General features: G+C 45.2%; 1 protein-coding gene across 2 annotated transcripts in view; it reads left to right on the top strand.

The window, feature by feature from the left end:
• The window catches only part of FBXL16 (F-box and leucine rich repeat protein 16), a 67,467-nt gene extending 58,644 nt beyond the window's left edge, over positions 1-8,823 (top strand). For both annotated transcript variants that reach the window (XM_072119703.1, XM_072119702.1), the window contains 4 exons: positions 4,301-4,809; positions 6,184-6,268; positions 6,395-6,458; positions 6,564-8,823. In XM_072119703.1, the coding sequence (XP_071975804.1) occupies positions 4,301-4,809; positions 6,184-6,268; positions 6,395-6,458; positions 6,564-6,712 (807 nt within the window). In that variant the 3' untranslated portion in view covers positions 6,713-8,823. The remainder of the gene's footprint in view (positions 1-4,300; positions 4,810-6,183; positions 6,269-6,394; positions 6,459-6,563) is intronic.
• Positions 8,824-13,148: the final 4,325 nt, after the last annotated feature.

Here is a 13,148-nt window from a genome sequence, read left to right as displayed (position 1 = left end):
ACTATAATACTGCCCCCTATGTACAAGAATATAACTACTATAATACTGCCCCCTATGTACAAGAATATAACTACTATAATACTGCCCCCTATGTACAGGAATATAACTACTATAATACTGCCCCCTATGTACAGGAATATAACTACTATAATACTGCCCCTATGTGCAAAAATATAACTACTATAATACTGCCCCTATGTACAAGAATATAACTACTATAATACTGCCCCTATGTACAAGAATATAACTACTATAATACTGCCCCCTATGTACAGGAATATAACTACTATAATACTGCCCCCTATGTACAAGAATATAACTACTATAATACTGCCCATATGTACAAGAATATAACTACTGTAATACTGCCTCCTATGTACAGGAATATAACTACTATAATACTGCCTCCTATGTACAAGAATATAACTACTATAATACTGCCCCTATGTACAAGAATATAACTTATATAATACTGCCCATATGTACAAGAATATAACTACTATAATACTGCCCATATGTACAAGAATATAACTCCTATAATACTGCCTCCTATGTACAGGAATATAACTACTATAATACTGCCCCCTATGTACAAGAATATAACTACTATAATACTGCCCCCTATGTACAAGAATATAACTACTATAATACTGCCCCCTATGTACAAGAATATAACTACTATAATACTGCCCCTATGTACAGGAATATAACTACTATAATACTGCCCCCTATGTACAGGAATATAACTACTATAATACTGCCCCCTATGTACAGGAATATAACTACTATAATACTGCCCTCTATGTACAAGAATATAACTACTATAATACTGCCTCCTATGTACAGGAATATAACTACTATAATACTGCCCCCTATGTACAGGAATATAACTACTATAATACTGCCACCTATGTACAGGAATATAACTACTATAATACTGCCCCCTATGTACAAGAATATAACTACTATAATACTGCCCCCTATGTACAGGAATATAACTACTATAATACTGCCCCCTATGTACAAGAATATAACTACTATAATACTGCCCCCTATGTACAAGAATATAACTACTATAATACTGCCCTTTATGTACAGGAATATAACTACTATAATACTGCCACCTATGTACAGGAATATAACTACTATAATACTGCCCCCTATGTACAAGAATATAACTACTATAATACTGCCCCCTATGTACAGGAATATAACTACTATAATACTGCCCCCTATGTACAGGAATATAACTACTATAATACTGCCCCCTGTGTACAGGAATATAACTACTATAATACTGCCCCCTATGTACAAGAATATAAATAACTACTATAATACTGCCTCCTATGTACAGGAATATAACTACTATAATACTGCCCCCTATGTACAGGAATATAACTACTATAATACTGCCCCCTATGTACAGGAATATAACTACTATAATACTGCCCCTATGTACAAGAATATAACTACTATAATACTGCCTCTATGTACAAGAATATAACTACTATAATACTGCCCCTATGTACAAGAATATACTATAATACTGCCCCTTATGTACAAGAATATAACTACTATAATACTGCCCCTATGTACAAGAATATAACTACTATAATACTGCCCCCTATGTACAAGAATATAACTACTATAATACTGCCCCCTATGTACAGGAATATAACTACTATAATACTGCCCCCTATGTACAGGAATATAACTACTATAGTACTGCCCCCTATGTACAGGGATATAACTACTATAATACTGCCCCCTATGTACAGGAATATAACTACTATAGTACTGCCCCCTATGTACAGGGATATAACTACTATAATACTGCCACCTATGTACAGGAATATAACTACTATAGTACTGCCCCCTATGTACAGGGATATAACTACTATAATACTGCCCCCTATGTACAGGAATATAACTACTATAGTACTGCCCCCTATGTACAGGAATATAACTACTATAATACTGCCCCTATGTACAGGAATATAACTACTATAATACTGCCCCCTATGTAGAAGAATATAACTACTATAATACTGCCCATATGTACAAGAATATAACTACTATAATACTGCCCCTATGTACAAGAATATAACTACTATAATACTGCCCCTATGTACAAGAATATAACTACTATAATACTGCCCCCTATGTACAAGAATATAACTACAATAATACTGCCCCCTATGTACAAGAATATAACTATTATAATACTGCCACCTATGTACAGGAATATAACTACTATAATACTGCCCATATGTACAAGAATATAACTACTATAATACTGCCCCCTATGTACAAGAATATAACTACTATAATACTGCCCCCTATGTACAGGAATATAACTACTATAATATTGCCCCCTATGTACAGGAATATAACTACTGTAATACTGCCCATATGTACAAGAATATAACTACTGTAATACTGCCCCTATTTACAAGAATATAACTACTATAATACTGCCCCCTATGTACAAGAATATAACTACTATAATACTGCCCCCTATGTACAAGAATATAACTACTATAATACTGCCCCCTATGTACAAGAATATAACTACTATAATACTGCCCCCTATGTACAAGAATATAACTACTATAATACTGCCCCCTATGTACAAGAATATAACTACTATAATACTGCCCCTATGTACAAGAATATAACTACTATAATACTCCCCCTATGTACAGGAATATAACTACTATAATACTGCCCCCTATGTACAGGAATATAACTACTATAATACTGCCCCCTATGTACAGGAATATAACTACTATAATACTCCCCCTATGTACAGGAATATAACTACTATAATACTGCCCCCTATGTACAGGAATATAACTACTATAATACTGCCCCCTATGTACAGGAATATAACTACTATAATACTGCCCCCTATGTACAAGAATATAACTACTATAATACTGCCCCCTATGTACAGGAATATAACTACTATAATACTCCCCCTATGTACAGGAATATAACTACTATAATACTGCCCCCTATGTACAGGAATATAACTACTATAATACTGCCCCCTATGTACAGGAATATAACTACTATAATACTGCCCCCTATGTACAAGAATATAACTACTATAATACTGCCCCCTATGTACAGGAATATAACTACTATAATACTGCCCCCTATGTACAAGAATATAACTACTATAATACTGCCCCCTATGTACAAGAATATAACTACTATAATACTGCCCCCTATGTACAGGAATATAACTACTATAATACTGCCCCCTATGTACAAGAATATAACTACTATAATACTGCCCCCTATGTACAGGAATATAACTACTATAATACTCCCCCTATGTACAGGAATATAACTACTATAATACTGCCCCCTATGTACAGGAATATAACTACTATAATACTCCCCCTATGTACAGGAATATAACTACTATAATACTGTCCCCTATGTACAGGAATATAACTACTATAATACTGCCCCCTATGTACAGGAATATAACTACTATAATACTGCCCCCTATGTACAGGAATATAACTACTATAATACTGCCCCCTATGTACAAGAATATAACTACTATAATACTGCCCCCTATGTACAGGAATATAACTACTATAATACTCCCCCTATGTACAGGAATATAACTACTATAATACTGACCCCAATGTACAGGAATATAACTACTATAATACTGCCCCCTATGTACAAGAATATAACTACTATAATACTGCCCCCTATGTACAAGAATATAACTACTATAATACTGCCTCCTATGTACAAGAATATAACTACTATAATACTGCCCCCTATGTACAGGAATATAACTACTGTAATAGTGTCATCACATCCCATTACCTCTTTGAGGTGGAGGCTGCTGTCCAGCACTTGCCTTTGTGATGCCACCTGGTGGTTACCTGTGGTGCTGCATTAGTGTTGTGTTGTCTTTATATTATTGGGTTATAGAACTTTTCCCCGTTCCTTGCACATTCTGTAGCTTATCATTTATAATTCGGGGGAGTCCATGCTCTGAGACCTCCTCTGATCCTGAGAATGACAGGTCTACAGCACGGCTGTCAATAATTTCACATCCAGAGCTAGAAACCTTTCCTTAAACAAAACATCTCACAGCTGAGGGTTTGTTGCAATGTATACAGCCTAGACAACCCATTGTCAGCTCACCTATATGCAGACATTCTACCTGCACTGATACATTGTAAGAAACTATCGGTACATGAGAGAAATGTGTGCTGCCCCTGTGGTCTAGTATCTTGGCATTGACCTTCGTGTTGTGTTCCTGCAGGTGATGCTGGAGCAGATGCAGGGGGTGGTCCGGCTGGAGCTATCGGGCTGTAATGACTTCACGGAGGCCGGGCTGTGGTCCAGCTTACACGGACGCATCAATTCTTTGAGTGTGAGTGACTGTATCAACGTGGCAGATGACGCAGTGGCGGCCATCTCTCAGCTCCTACCCAACCTAGGCGAGCTCAACCTGCAGGCCTACCACGTAACGGACACCGCACTGGCGTACTTTACTGCCAAACAGGGCCGGGCCACTCACACGCTCCGCCTCCACTCCTGCTGGGAGATCACCAACCACGGTGTGGTCAATGTGGTCCACAGTCTGCCCAACCTGACCGTCCTCAGCCTGTCGGGGTGCTCCAAAGTGACGGACGACGGTGTTGAGCTAGTGGCAGAGAACCTCAGAAGACTCCGAGGCCTGGACCTGTCGTGGTGCCCTAGACTCACAGACACAGCACTGGAGTACATTGCGTGTGATCTGCACAAGCTTGAGGAACTCGTCCTTGATAGGTGGGTGGTGGGATGGAGGGTAGATTGTCATGTGACTTGAACAAGCTGATAGTGGGATGGCAGGGTGGGGGGTACAGCACTATGTGACCCACACAAGCTGGAAGAGGTCATCCTTGATCTGCACAAGCTGGAGCACTATGTCCACGATAAGTGGAATAGTTGGATGGTGGGCTGGTGGGTAGAACACTATGTGACCTACAAAAGCTGGAGGAAATTGTCCCCAATAAATAGGTGGAGGGTCGACCACTAAGTGACTTACATAAGGTGGAGGAGCTCATCCCTGATAGTTGGCTGGAGGGTAGAGCGCCATTGACTTGTAAAACCTTAAGGAGCTCATTTCTGAAATTTGGCTGTAGAGTAGAGCTCCGTGTGACCTGCAAAAGCCAGAGGAGCTCCTGGTTGATAGGTAGGTTACTAGTTGGAGGGAAAGTGCCATGTGACCTGCACAAGCTGGAGGAGCTCCTCCTCGAGATATAGGTGGCAAGGTACAGGGTCATGTGACCTGCACAAGCTGGAGGAGCTCCTCCTCGAGATGTAGGTGGCAAGGTACAGGGTCATGTGACCTGCACAAGCTGGAGGAGCTCCTCCTCGAGAACTAGGTGGCAAGGTATAGAGTCATGTGACCTGCACAAGCTGGAGGAGCTCCTCCTCGAGAAGTAGGTTGTAAGGTACAGGGTCATGTGGCCTGCACAAGCTGGAGGAGCTCCTCCTCGAGAAGTAGGTGAAAAGGTATAGAGTCATGTGACCTGTACAAGCTGGAGGAGCTCCTCCTCGAGAAGTAGTTGGCAAGGTATAGAGTCATGTGACCTGCACAAGCTGGAGGAGCTCCTCCTCGAGAAGTAGTTGGCAAGGTATAGAGTCATGTGGCCTGCACAAGCTGGAGGAGCTCCTCCGCGAGAAGTAGGTGGAAAGGTATAGAGTCATGTGACCTGCACAAGCTGGAGGAGCTCCTCCTCGAGAAGTAGGTGGAAAGGTATAGAGTCATGTGACCTGTACAAGCTGGAGGAGCTCCTCCGCGAGAAGTAGGTGGAAAGGTATAGAGTCATGTGACCTGCACAAGCTGGAGGAGCTCCTCCTCGAGAAGTAGGTTGTAAGGTACAGGGTCATGTGGCCTGCACAAGCTGGAGGAGCTCCTCCTCGAGAAGTAGGTGGAAAGGTACAGGGTCATGTGACCTGCACAAGCTGGAGAAACTCTTCCACAATAGGGGGTTGGCTGGACAGAGACGAGCACTAGCCCCTCCAATGGTGATCAGTAGGTGCAACCACAAAATACCATGGTCTACTGGGGTATGTATGATTGCAGCAGATAGGTAGCGCCGTGCCCACATATCAGTAAATGTGTGCTCAGTTGGTCCTGTCTCTTGCTCTCCCCAGGTGCGTGCGGATCACTGACACTGGCCTCAGCTACCTTTCCACCATGTCGTCTCTCCGCAGCCTGTACCTTCGCTGGTGCTGCCAGGTAATAACATCAAATCCGCCGAGCTGTTTGTCTTCTGCTATAATGTGTGATACTGTGCCTATAAGTTTGTTGTTGTACATGAACATCCGATCACTGGATGACTAGAATGCCCCCTTTCGGTTACAGGTGCAAGATTTTGGCCTGAAGCATCTCTTGGGAATGAAAAGTTTACGTCTCCTCTCTCTGGCCGGTGAGTATAGGTGGCAAGTTTTTCTGTAGTGGCATTGGTTGTCCTCCAACTGGGAGATCCTTCAAACCCCTTGGAGCTAACCCACATTCTTTGTGTCTACTGCAGGTTGTCCTCTACTCACGACCACTGGTCTATCAGGTCTGGTTCAACTACAGGACCTGGAAGAACTAGAACTTACCAACTGTCCTGGTGCCACCCCCGAGCTCTTCAAATATTTCTCCCAGCACCTGCCCCGTTGCGTGGTGATTGAGTAACCAACAGGAGACAAGCTGTCAACAAAAAATATTTCAGCCATATCCTCCGAAAAACCATTCCCAGCATTGACCATCTGATCGGAGACTTTGGCTGTGGGAGTCTTTACCCCCCTCCTCAAGTCAAATATTTGCTGAGAGCAAGATCTGGGAGATATTTCACACTCCGGTTTGTGAAGACCTCATTCCATGTTCCGAAATCAGGGTTGTATTATTTCCTGCGCCTCATTTCTTGTCTTCTCTGTCGTGGATTGATACTCACAAGTAGAGCCGGCTCCCATCCGAAAAAAACCCCATCTATGTTCTCTCTGCAAGGATTCTATGGTGTGAGGTGGAGTACAGCACGTTGTGAAGTGTTGCTTCCAGTTCCAGTGGTGGTAGTCCTCCATGGTTTGGTTCCTTCGAAGATGATTATTTTTGGCTGTTTGTTTGATTCAGAATTTTTTTTTCTTTTTGTACTGAAAAAAAGTTGGAAAGATCAAAGAAAACCAGCAACACGATGAGTTTCCAAATGGTTTGGATGGTTCTTCTCATTGTGGAAAGTCATTGACAAAGGTTCTGCATGGCAGTCCTAAATCTCTATGGCTCCCGATTAGATTGAGTATTGGGAAAGATCCATCCCCCGCCTCAATCTTGTGTCTCCTTTTTTTATACTTTGTTTCTGTGTATAGTATGGACAATACCAACATCTGCCTGATGCTTCTTCTCACTCAACATTTTGATATCTCCACAAAAGGATTCTTTGATTTGGCTGAGACATAAAGAATAAATTGTAGACCTCCGAAGGTCCATTACCTTGTCAACCTTTGGTCCAACATCTGTTTGATTCTCCTCACTCAACATTTTAAGATCTTGTCCTGAAGGATTGACCATCATGGAAGTTATGGTGGGGAGACATCAAGAAGATCATTTGATTTAGTCACGGGGTCAAAAATAATAGTGCAGGTGGACGGGAAAAGGTCCATTACCTTGTCAACCTCTGGTCTCTCTATATACAGTATATATATATTTATATAGTGTGGAAATTTCCCAAATTTGCCTAATGTTCCTTCTCTTTCAACATTTTGATAGGTTGTCCTCGCAATGGTTTTGGTTGCGTAAATGGAAGGGAGAGTTGGTAGTGGGACATCAAAGGATCTTTTGATGTGGCCAATGTGTTGGAGATGAAGTGGTGCAGAACCACCAAAGGTCCATTGCCTTGTCAACCTCTGGTCTCTATAAATAAAGCATCTGCCTACTGCTTCTTCTTGCTCAACATTTCTGATTCTTGTCCTAGAGGAACGACCATCACGATGGAGTAAATGCCCAAAACAAGAAGTGGTGGCGTTGGCACATAAAGAGGATCCTTCAAATTTGGCCAAAGCATCAGAAATGAAATGAAACCTGACCGCCTGAGGTGCACTGCATCTAGTTGGTTGCCCGCAAGAAGATCTTGTTTGGTCATTGTGCCATGTCTTTTGACGTCGAGGCAATAGGGTAGACTCATGATGTGGTTATGACTTTGACCAGAGTGACATCAGGCCTCGTGTAGACCATTGCTTAGGTCTGGAAGGGTTTCATTCCTTGTCCATCTTCTCGGCTTGCCCTAGTGCCTGTACATTGATGCTGTTGCTTTCATCCACTTGGAGGACTTGACTGTCCACTTCTTCTTTCCTCCATGACCTTCTCCTCCCCACCAGAAGACCAGGGAGATGCGGTGTGATTTGCTTTTCTTACAACATTTGTGCTTTTTGACACTTTTGTTCCGAGAAGTCACTTGGATGACGTGATAGTAAAAAGGAAGCTTCAGGGGTTAACATACAATCAGATATTCCTTTTTCTGTTCTCTCTTGCTGTCTCGTACGGTCTCTGTCCATCTATGATTCCACAGGGTCTCTCTCTAGGTATCACCTCTCCCTCTCTCTCTCATATCCCATACGACACACGTTGTCTCTATGTATGCGTGTCCCATGTTCTGACCCATCCCCCGCATGTTTCGTTCCTTCTGTCTCTTTTTCGGACTCTCTCGTTTCTGGAGAGCGCTGTCTATGGAACAATCTCGTGCTGTTTTTTCACCATGCTTTAAATATATTAAAATATATAAGAATTCCAAGTTTTCATCCAGAGGAACGTGAGCCCTGGCCTCCGTCTTGTCTTGGTCTCTTCTATGTGTTATGTGTGTATAAGCGAGACCCCCAAAGTGCAAGCTATACACTGGTGTGGCACCGGCAGGGGGCTGTATAGTGATTGCATTCAGAGACTATGTAGCGGTTTAGTATAGCGGATATATGGCGGTGGTATTTTGGGACTGCAGAAGTAGAAGTATCGTTGGGGCCAGTACTACATGGCGGCATCATCCGAGGGCAGTGTGTAGCAGGATTATGTGTGTAGCAGGATTACGTATGGACTGAATATCTCTATGTATTTCTCAGTATTGGAGGGATTTCAGGATGTACATACAGCGGGGGAAAAAGGATTTAGCCACAATTGGTTCTCCTACTTCAAAAGATGAGACGTGTAAGAGACATCATCGGTAGAACCTCAACCATGAGAGACAAAATGAGGACAAATCCAGGACTTCACATTGTCTGATTTTTAAATAATTTATTTGCAAAATATCATGGAAAATAAGTATTTTGTCAATAACAAAAGTTCATCTCAATACTCAGGACACACTGGTGCTGGTGTCTACCCATTCCTCCAGGCAGATCTCCTCTAGAGCAGTGATGTTTTGGGGATGTCGTTGGACAACACAGATTTTTAACTCCCTCCAAAGGTTTTCTATGGCGCTGAGATCTGGAGATCTGCTCAGACAGCTTCCGGTTGGCCGGGCCAGACACGCACACCCTGTATCAGGCTCTGGGATATGGTGACCAGTGTGCATGCCGGGCCGGTTGGAAGCTGCATCTGGGTGCAGCTTAGGTCCCTGTGTGGTCCTGGGATTTCTGCAGGTCAGTCACTAGGTCCCCTTGTGGTTCTGGGATTTCTGCAGGTCACTAGGTCCCCATGTGGTTCTGGGATCTCTGCAGGTCACTAGGTCCCCTCCGTGTGCTTCTGGGATTTCTGCAGGTCACTAGGTCCCCTCCGTGTGGTTCTGGGATTTCTGCAGGTCACTAGGTCCCCTCCGTGTGGTTCTGGGATTTCTGCAGGTCACTAGGTCCCCTCCGTGTGGTTCTGGGATATTTGTAGGTCACTAGGTCCCCTCCGTGTGGTTCTGGGATTTCTGCAGGTCACTAGGTCCCCTCCGTGTGGTTCTGGGATATCTGCAAGTCACTAGGTCCCCTCCGTGTGGTTCTGGGATTTCTGCAAGTCACTAGGTCCCCTCCGTGTGGTTCTGGGATTTCTGCAAGTCACTAGGTCCCCTCCGTGTGGTTCTGGGATTTCTGCAAGTCACTAGGTCCCCTCCGTGTGGTTCTGGGATTTCTGCAAGTCACTAGGTCCCCTCCGTGTGGTTCTGGGATTTCTGCAAGTCACTAGGTCCCCTCCGTGTGGTTCTGGGATTTCTGCAAGTCACTAGGTCCCCTCCATGTGGTTCTGGGATTTCTGCAAGTCACTAGGTCCCCTCCGTGTGGTTCTGGGATTTCTGCAAGTCACTAGGTCCCCTCCGTGTGGTTCTGGGATTTCTGCAAGTCACTAGGTCCCCTCCGTGTGGTTCTGGGATATTTGTAGGTCACTAGGTCCCCTCCGTGTGGTTCTGGGATATTTGTAGGTCACTAGGTCCCCTCCGTGTGGTTCTGGGATTTCTGCAAGTCACTAGGTCCCCTCCGTGTGGTTCTGGGATTTCTGCAAGTCACTAGGTCCCATCCGTGTGGTTCTGGGATATTTGCAGGTCACTAGGTCCCCTCCGTGTGGTTCTGGGATTTCTGCAAGTCACTAGGTCCCCTCCGTGTGGTTCTGGGATTTCTGCAAGTCACTAGGTCCCCTCCGTGTGGTTCTGGGATTTCTGCAAGTCACTAGGTCCCCTCCGTGTGGTTCTGGGATTTCTGCAAGTCACTAGGTCCCCTCCGTGTGGTTCTGGGATTTCTGCAAGTCACTAGGTCCCCTCCGTGTGGTTCTGGGATTTCTGCAAGTCACTAGGTCCCCTCCGTGTGGTTCTGGGATTTCTGCAAGTCACTAGGTCCCCTCCGTGTGGTTCTGGGATTTCTGCAAGTCACTAGGTCCCCTCCGTGTGGTTCAGGGATTTCTGCAAGTCACTAGGTCCCCTCCGTGTGGTTCTGGGATTTCTGCAGGTCACTAGGTCCCTGTGTGGTTCTGGAAGTTCTGCAGGTCACTAGGTCCCCGTGTGGTTCTGGGATTTCTGCAGGTCACTAGGTCCCTGTGTGGTTCTGGAAGTTCTGCAGGTCACTAGGTCCCCGTGTGGTTCTGGGATTTCTGCAGGTCACTAGGTCCCCGTGTGGTTCTGGGATTTCTGCAGGTCACTAGGTCCCTGTGTGGTTTTGAGATTTCTGCAGGTCACTAGGTCCCCTCCGTGTGGTTCTGGGATTTCTGCAGGTCACTAGATCCCTGTGTGGTTCTGGGATTTCTGCAGGTCACTAGGTCCCTGTGTGGTTCTGGAAGTTCTGCAGGTCACTAGGTCCCCCGTGTGGTTCTGGAAGTTCTGCAGGTCACTAGGTCCCCCGTGTGGTTCTGGAAGTTCTGCAGGTCACTAGGTCCCCGTGTGGTTCTGGGATTTCTGCAGGTCACTAGGTTCCCGTGTGGTTCTGGAATCTTTGCTCACCGTTCTTGGGATCATTGTGACCCCCGGGGTGACATCTTACCTGAAGCGGCTGATGGAGGGAGGTTATCGGGGTCTTGTATGTCTCTAATTAGGTATTTCTTGCCCCCGAGCTGCTGCTTCTTGCAGTTTCAGTCTCCCGGCCCGGTGCAGGGTACGATGGTGTTTCGGGTCCTTCCACAGCGCTTTGTCTTCACCATAGTGGAGTTGGAGTGTGAGTGTTACTACACGTAATGAGTGGCACAGAGTCATCATTTGCTAATAAATTATTTAGTAATCAGATAATGTGATCTCCTAGATTTGTTAATCACTTTTTGTCTCATAGTTGAGGTTCTATCTTTGATGTCGGGTACAGACCCCTCATCTTTATAAGTGGGAGAACCTGCACAATTGGAGGCTAATTACTTTTTACCCAACTGTAGTTGTAGTTCCTGTGCTGTCCAGCAGAGGCACTGGAGTCCACCTCTGCTGTAGCCTGCAGTTCCTAAGCTGTCCAGCAGAGGTGCTGGATTCCTGCTCAGCAGCAGCCTGTAGTTCCTGAGCTATACAGCACATCAACAGGGGGGCATCCTCTACACCTAGAGCAGAGGAGGTTCTACCATCACCATAGACCGGGGACATCCTCTACACCTAGAGGAGAGGAGCTTCTACCATCACCATAGATGGGGGCATCCTCTACACCTAGAGGAGAGGAGGTTCTACCATCACCATAGACAGGGGGCATCCTCTACACCTAGAGGAGAGGAGGTTCTACCATCACCATAGACAGGGGGCATCCTCTACACCTAGAGGAGAGGAGGTTCTACCACCACCATAGACCGGGGACATCCTCTACACCTAGAGGAGAGGAGGTTCTACCATCACCATAGACAGGGGACATCCTCTACACCTAGAGGAGAGGAGGTTCTACCATCACCATAGACAGGGGCATCCTCTACACCTAGAGGAGAGGAGGTTCTACCATCACCATAGACAGGGGGACATCCTCTACACCTAGAGGAGAGGAGGTTCTACCATCACCATAGATAGGGGGTATCCTCTACACCTAGAGGAGAGGCGGTTCTACCATCACCATAGACAGGGGGCATCCTCTACACCTAGAGGAGAGGAGGTTCTACCATCACTATAGACAGGGACATCCTCTACACCTAGAGGAGAGGCGGTTCTACCATCACCATAGACAGGGGGCATCCTCTACACCTAGAGGAGAGGAGGTTCTACCATCACTATAGACAGGGACATCCTCTACACCTAGAGGAGAGGAGGTTCTACCATCACCATAGACAGGGGACATCCTCTACACCTAGAGGAGAGGAGGTTCTACCATCACCATAGACAGGGGGCATCCTCTACACCTAGAGGAGAGGAGGTTCTACCATCACCATAGACAGGGGGCATCCTCTACACCTAGAGGAGAGGAGGTTCTACCATCACCATAGACAGGGGGCATCCTCTACACCTAGAGGAGAGGAGGTTCTACCATCACCATAGACAGGGGGCATCCTCTACACCTAGAGGAGAGGAGGTTCTACCATCACCATAGACAGGGGGCATCCTCTACACCTAGAGGAGAGGAGGCTCTACCATCACAATAGACAGTGGCACCCTCTACACCTAGAGGAGAGGAGGTTCTACCATCACCATAGACAGGGGGCATCCTCTACACCTAGAGGAGAAATGGTTCTACCGTCACCATAGACATGGGGCATCCTCTACACCTAGAAGAGAGGAGATTCTACTATCACC

Source organism: Engystomops pustulosus, chromosome 8 (genome assembly GCF_040894005.1).
Source record: "Engystomops pustulosus chromosome 8, aEngPut4.maternal, whole genome shotgun sequence".
Classification (NCBI taxonomy): domain Eukaryota; kingdom Metazoa; phylum Chordata; class Amphibia; order Anura; family Leptodactylidae; genus Engystomops; species Engystomops pustulosus.
This window is presented reverse-complemented; position numbering and strand designations above follow the sequence as displayed.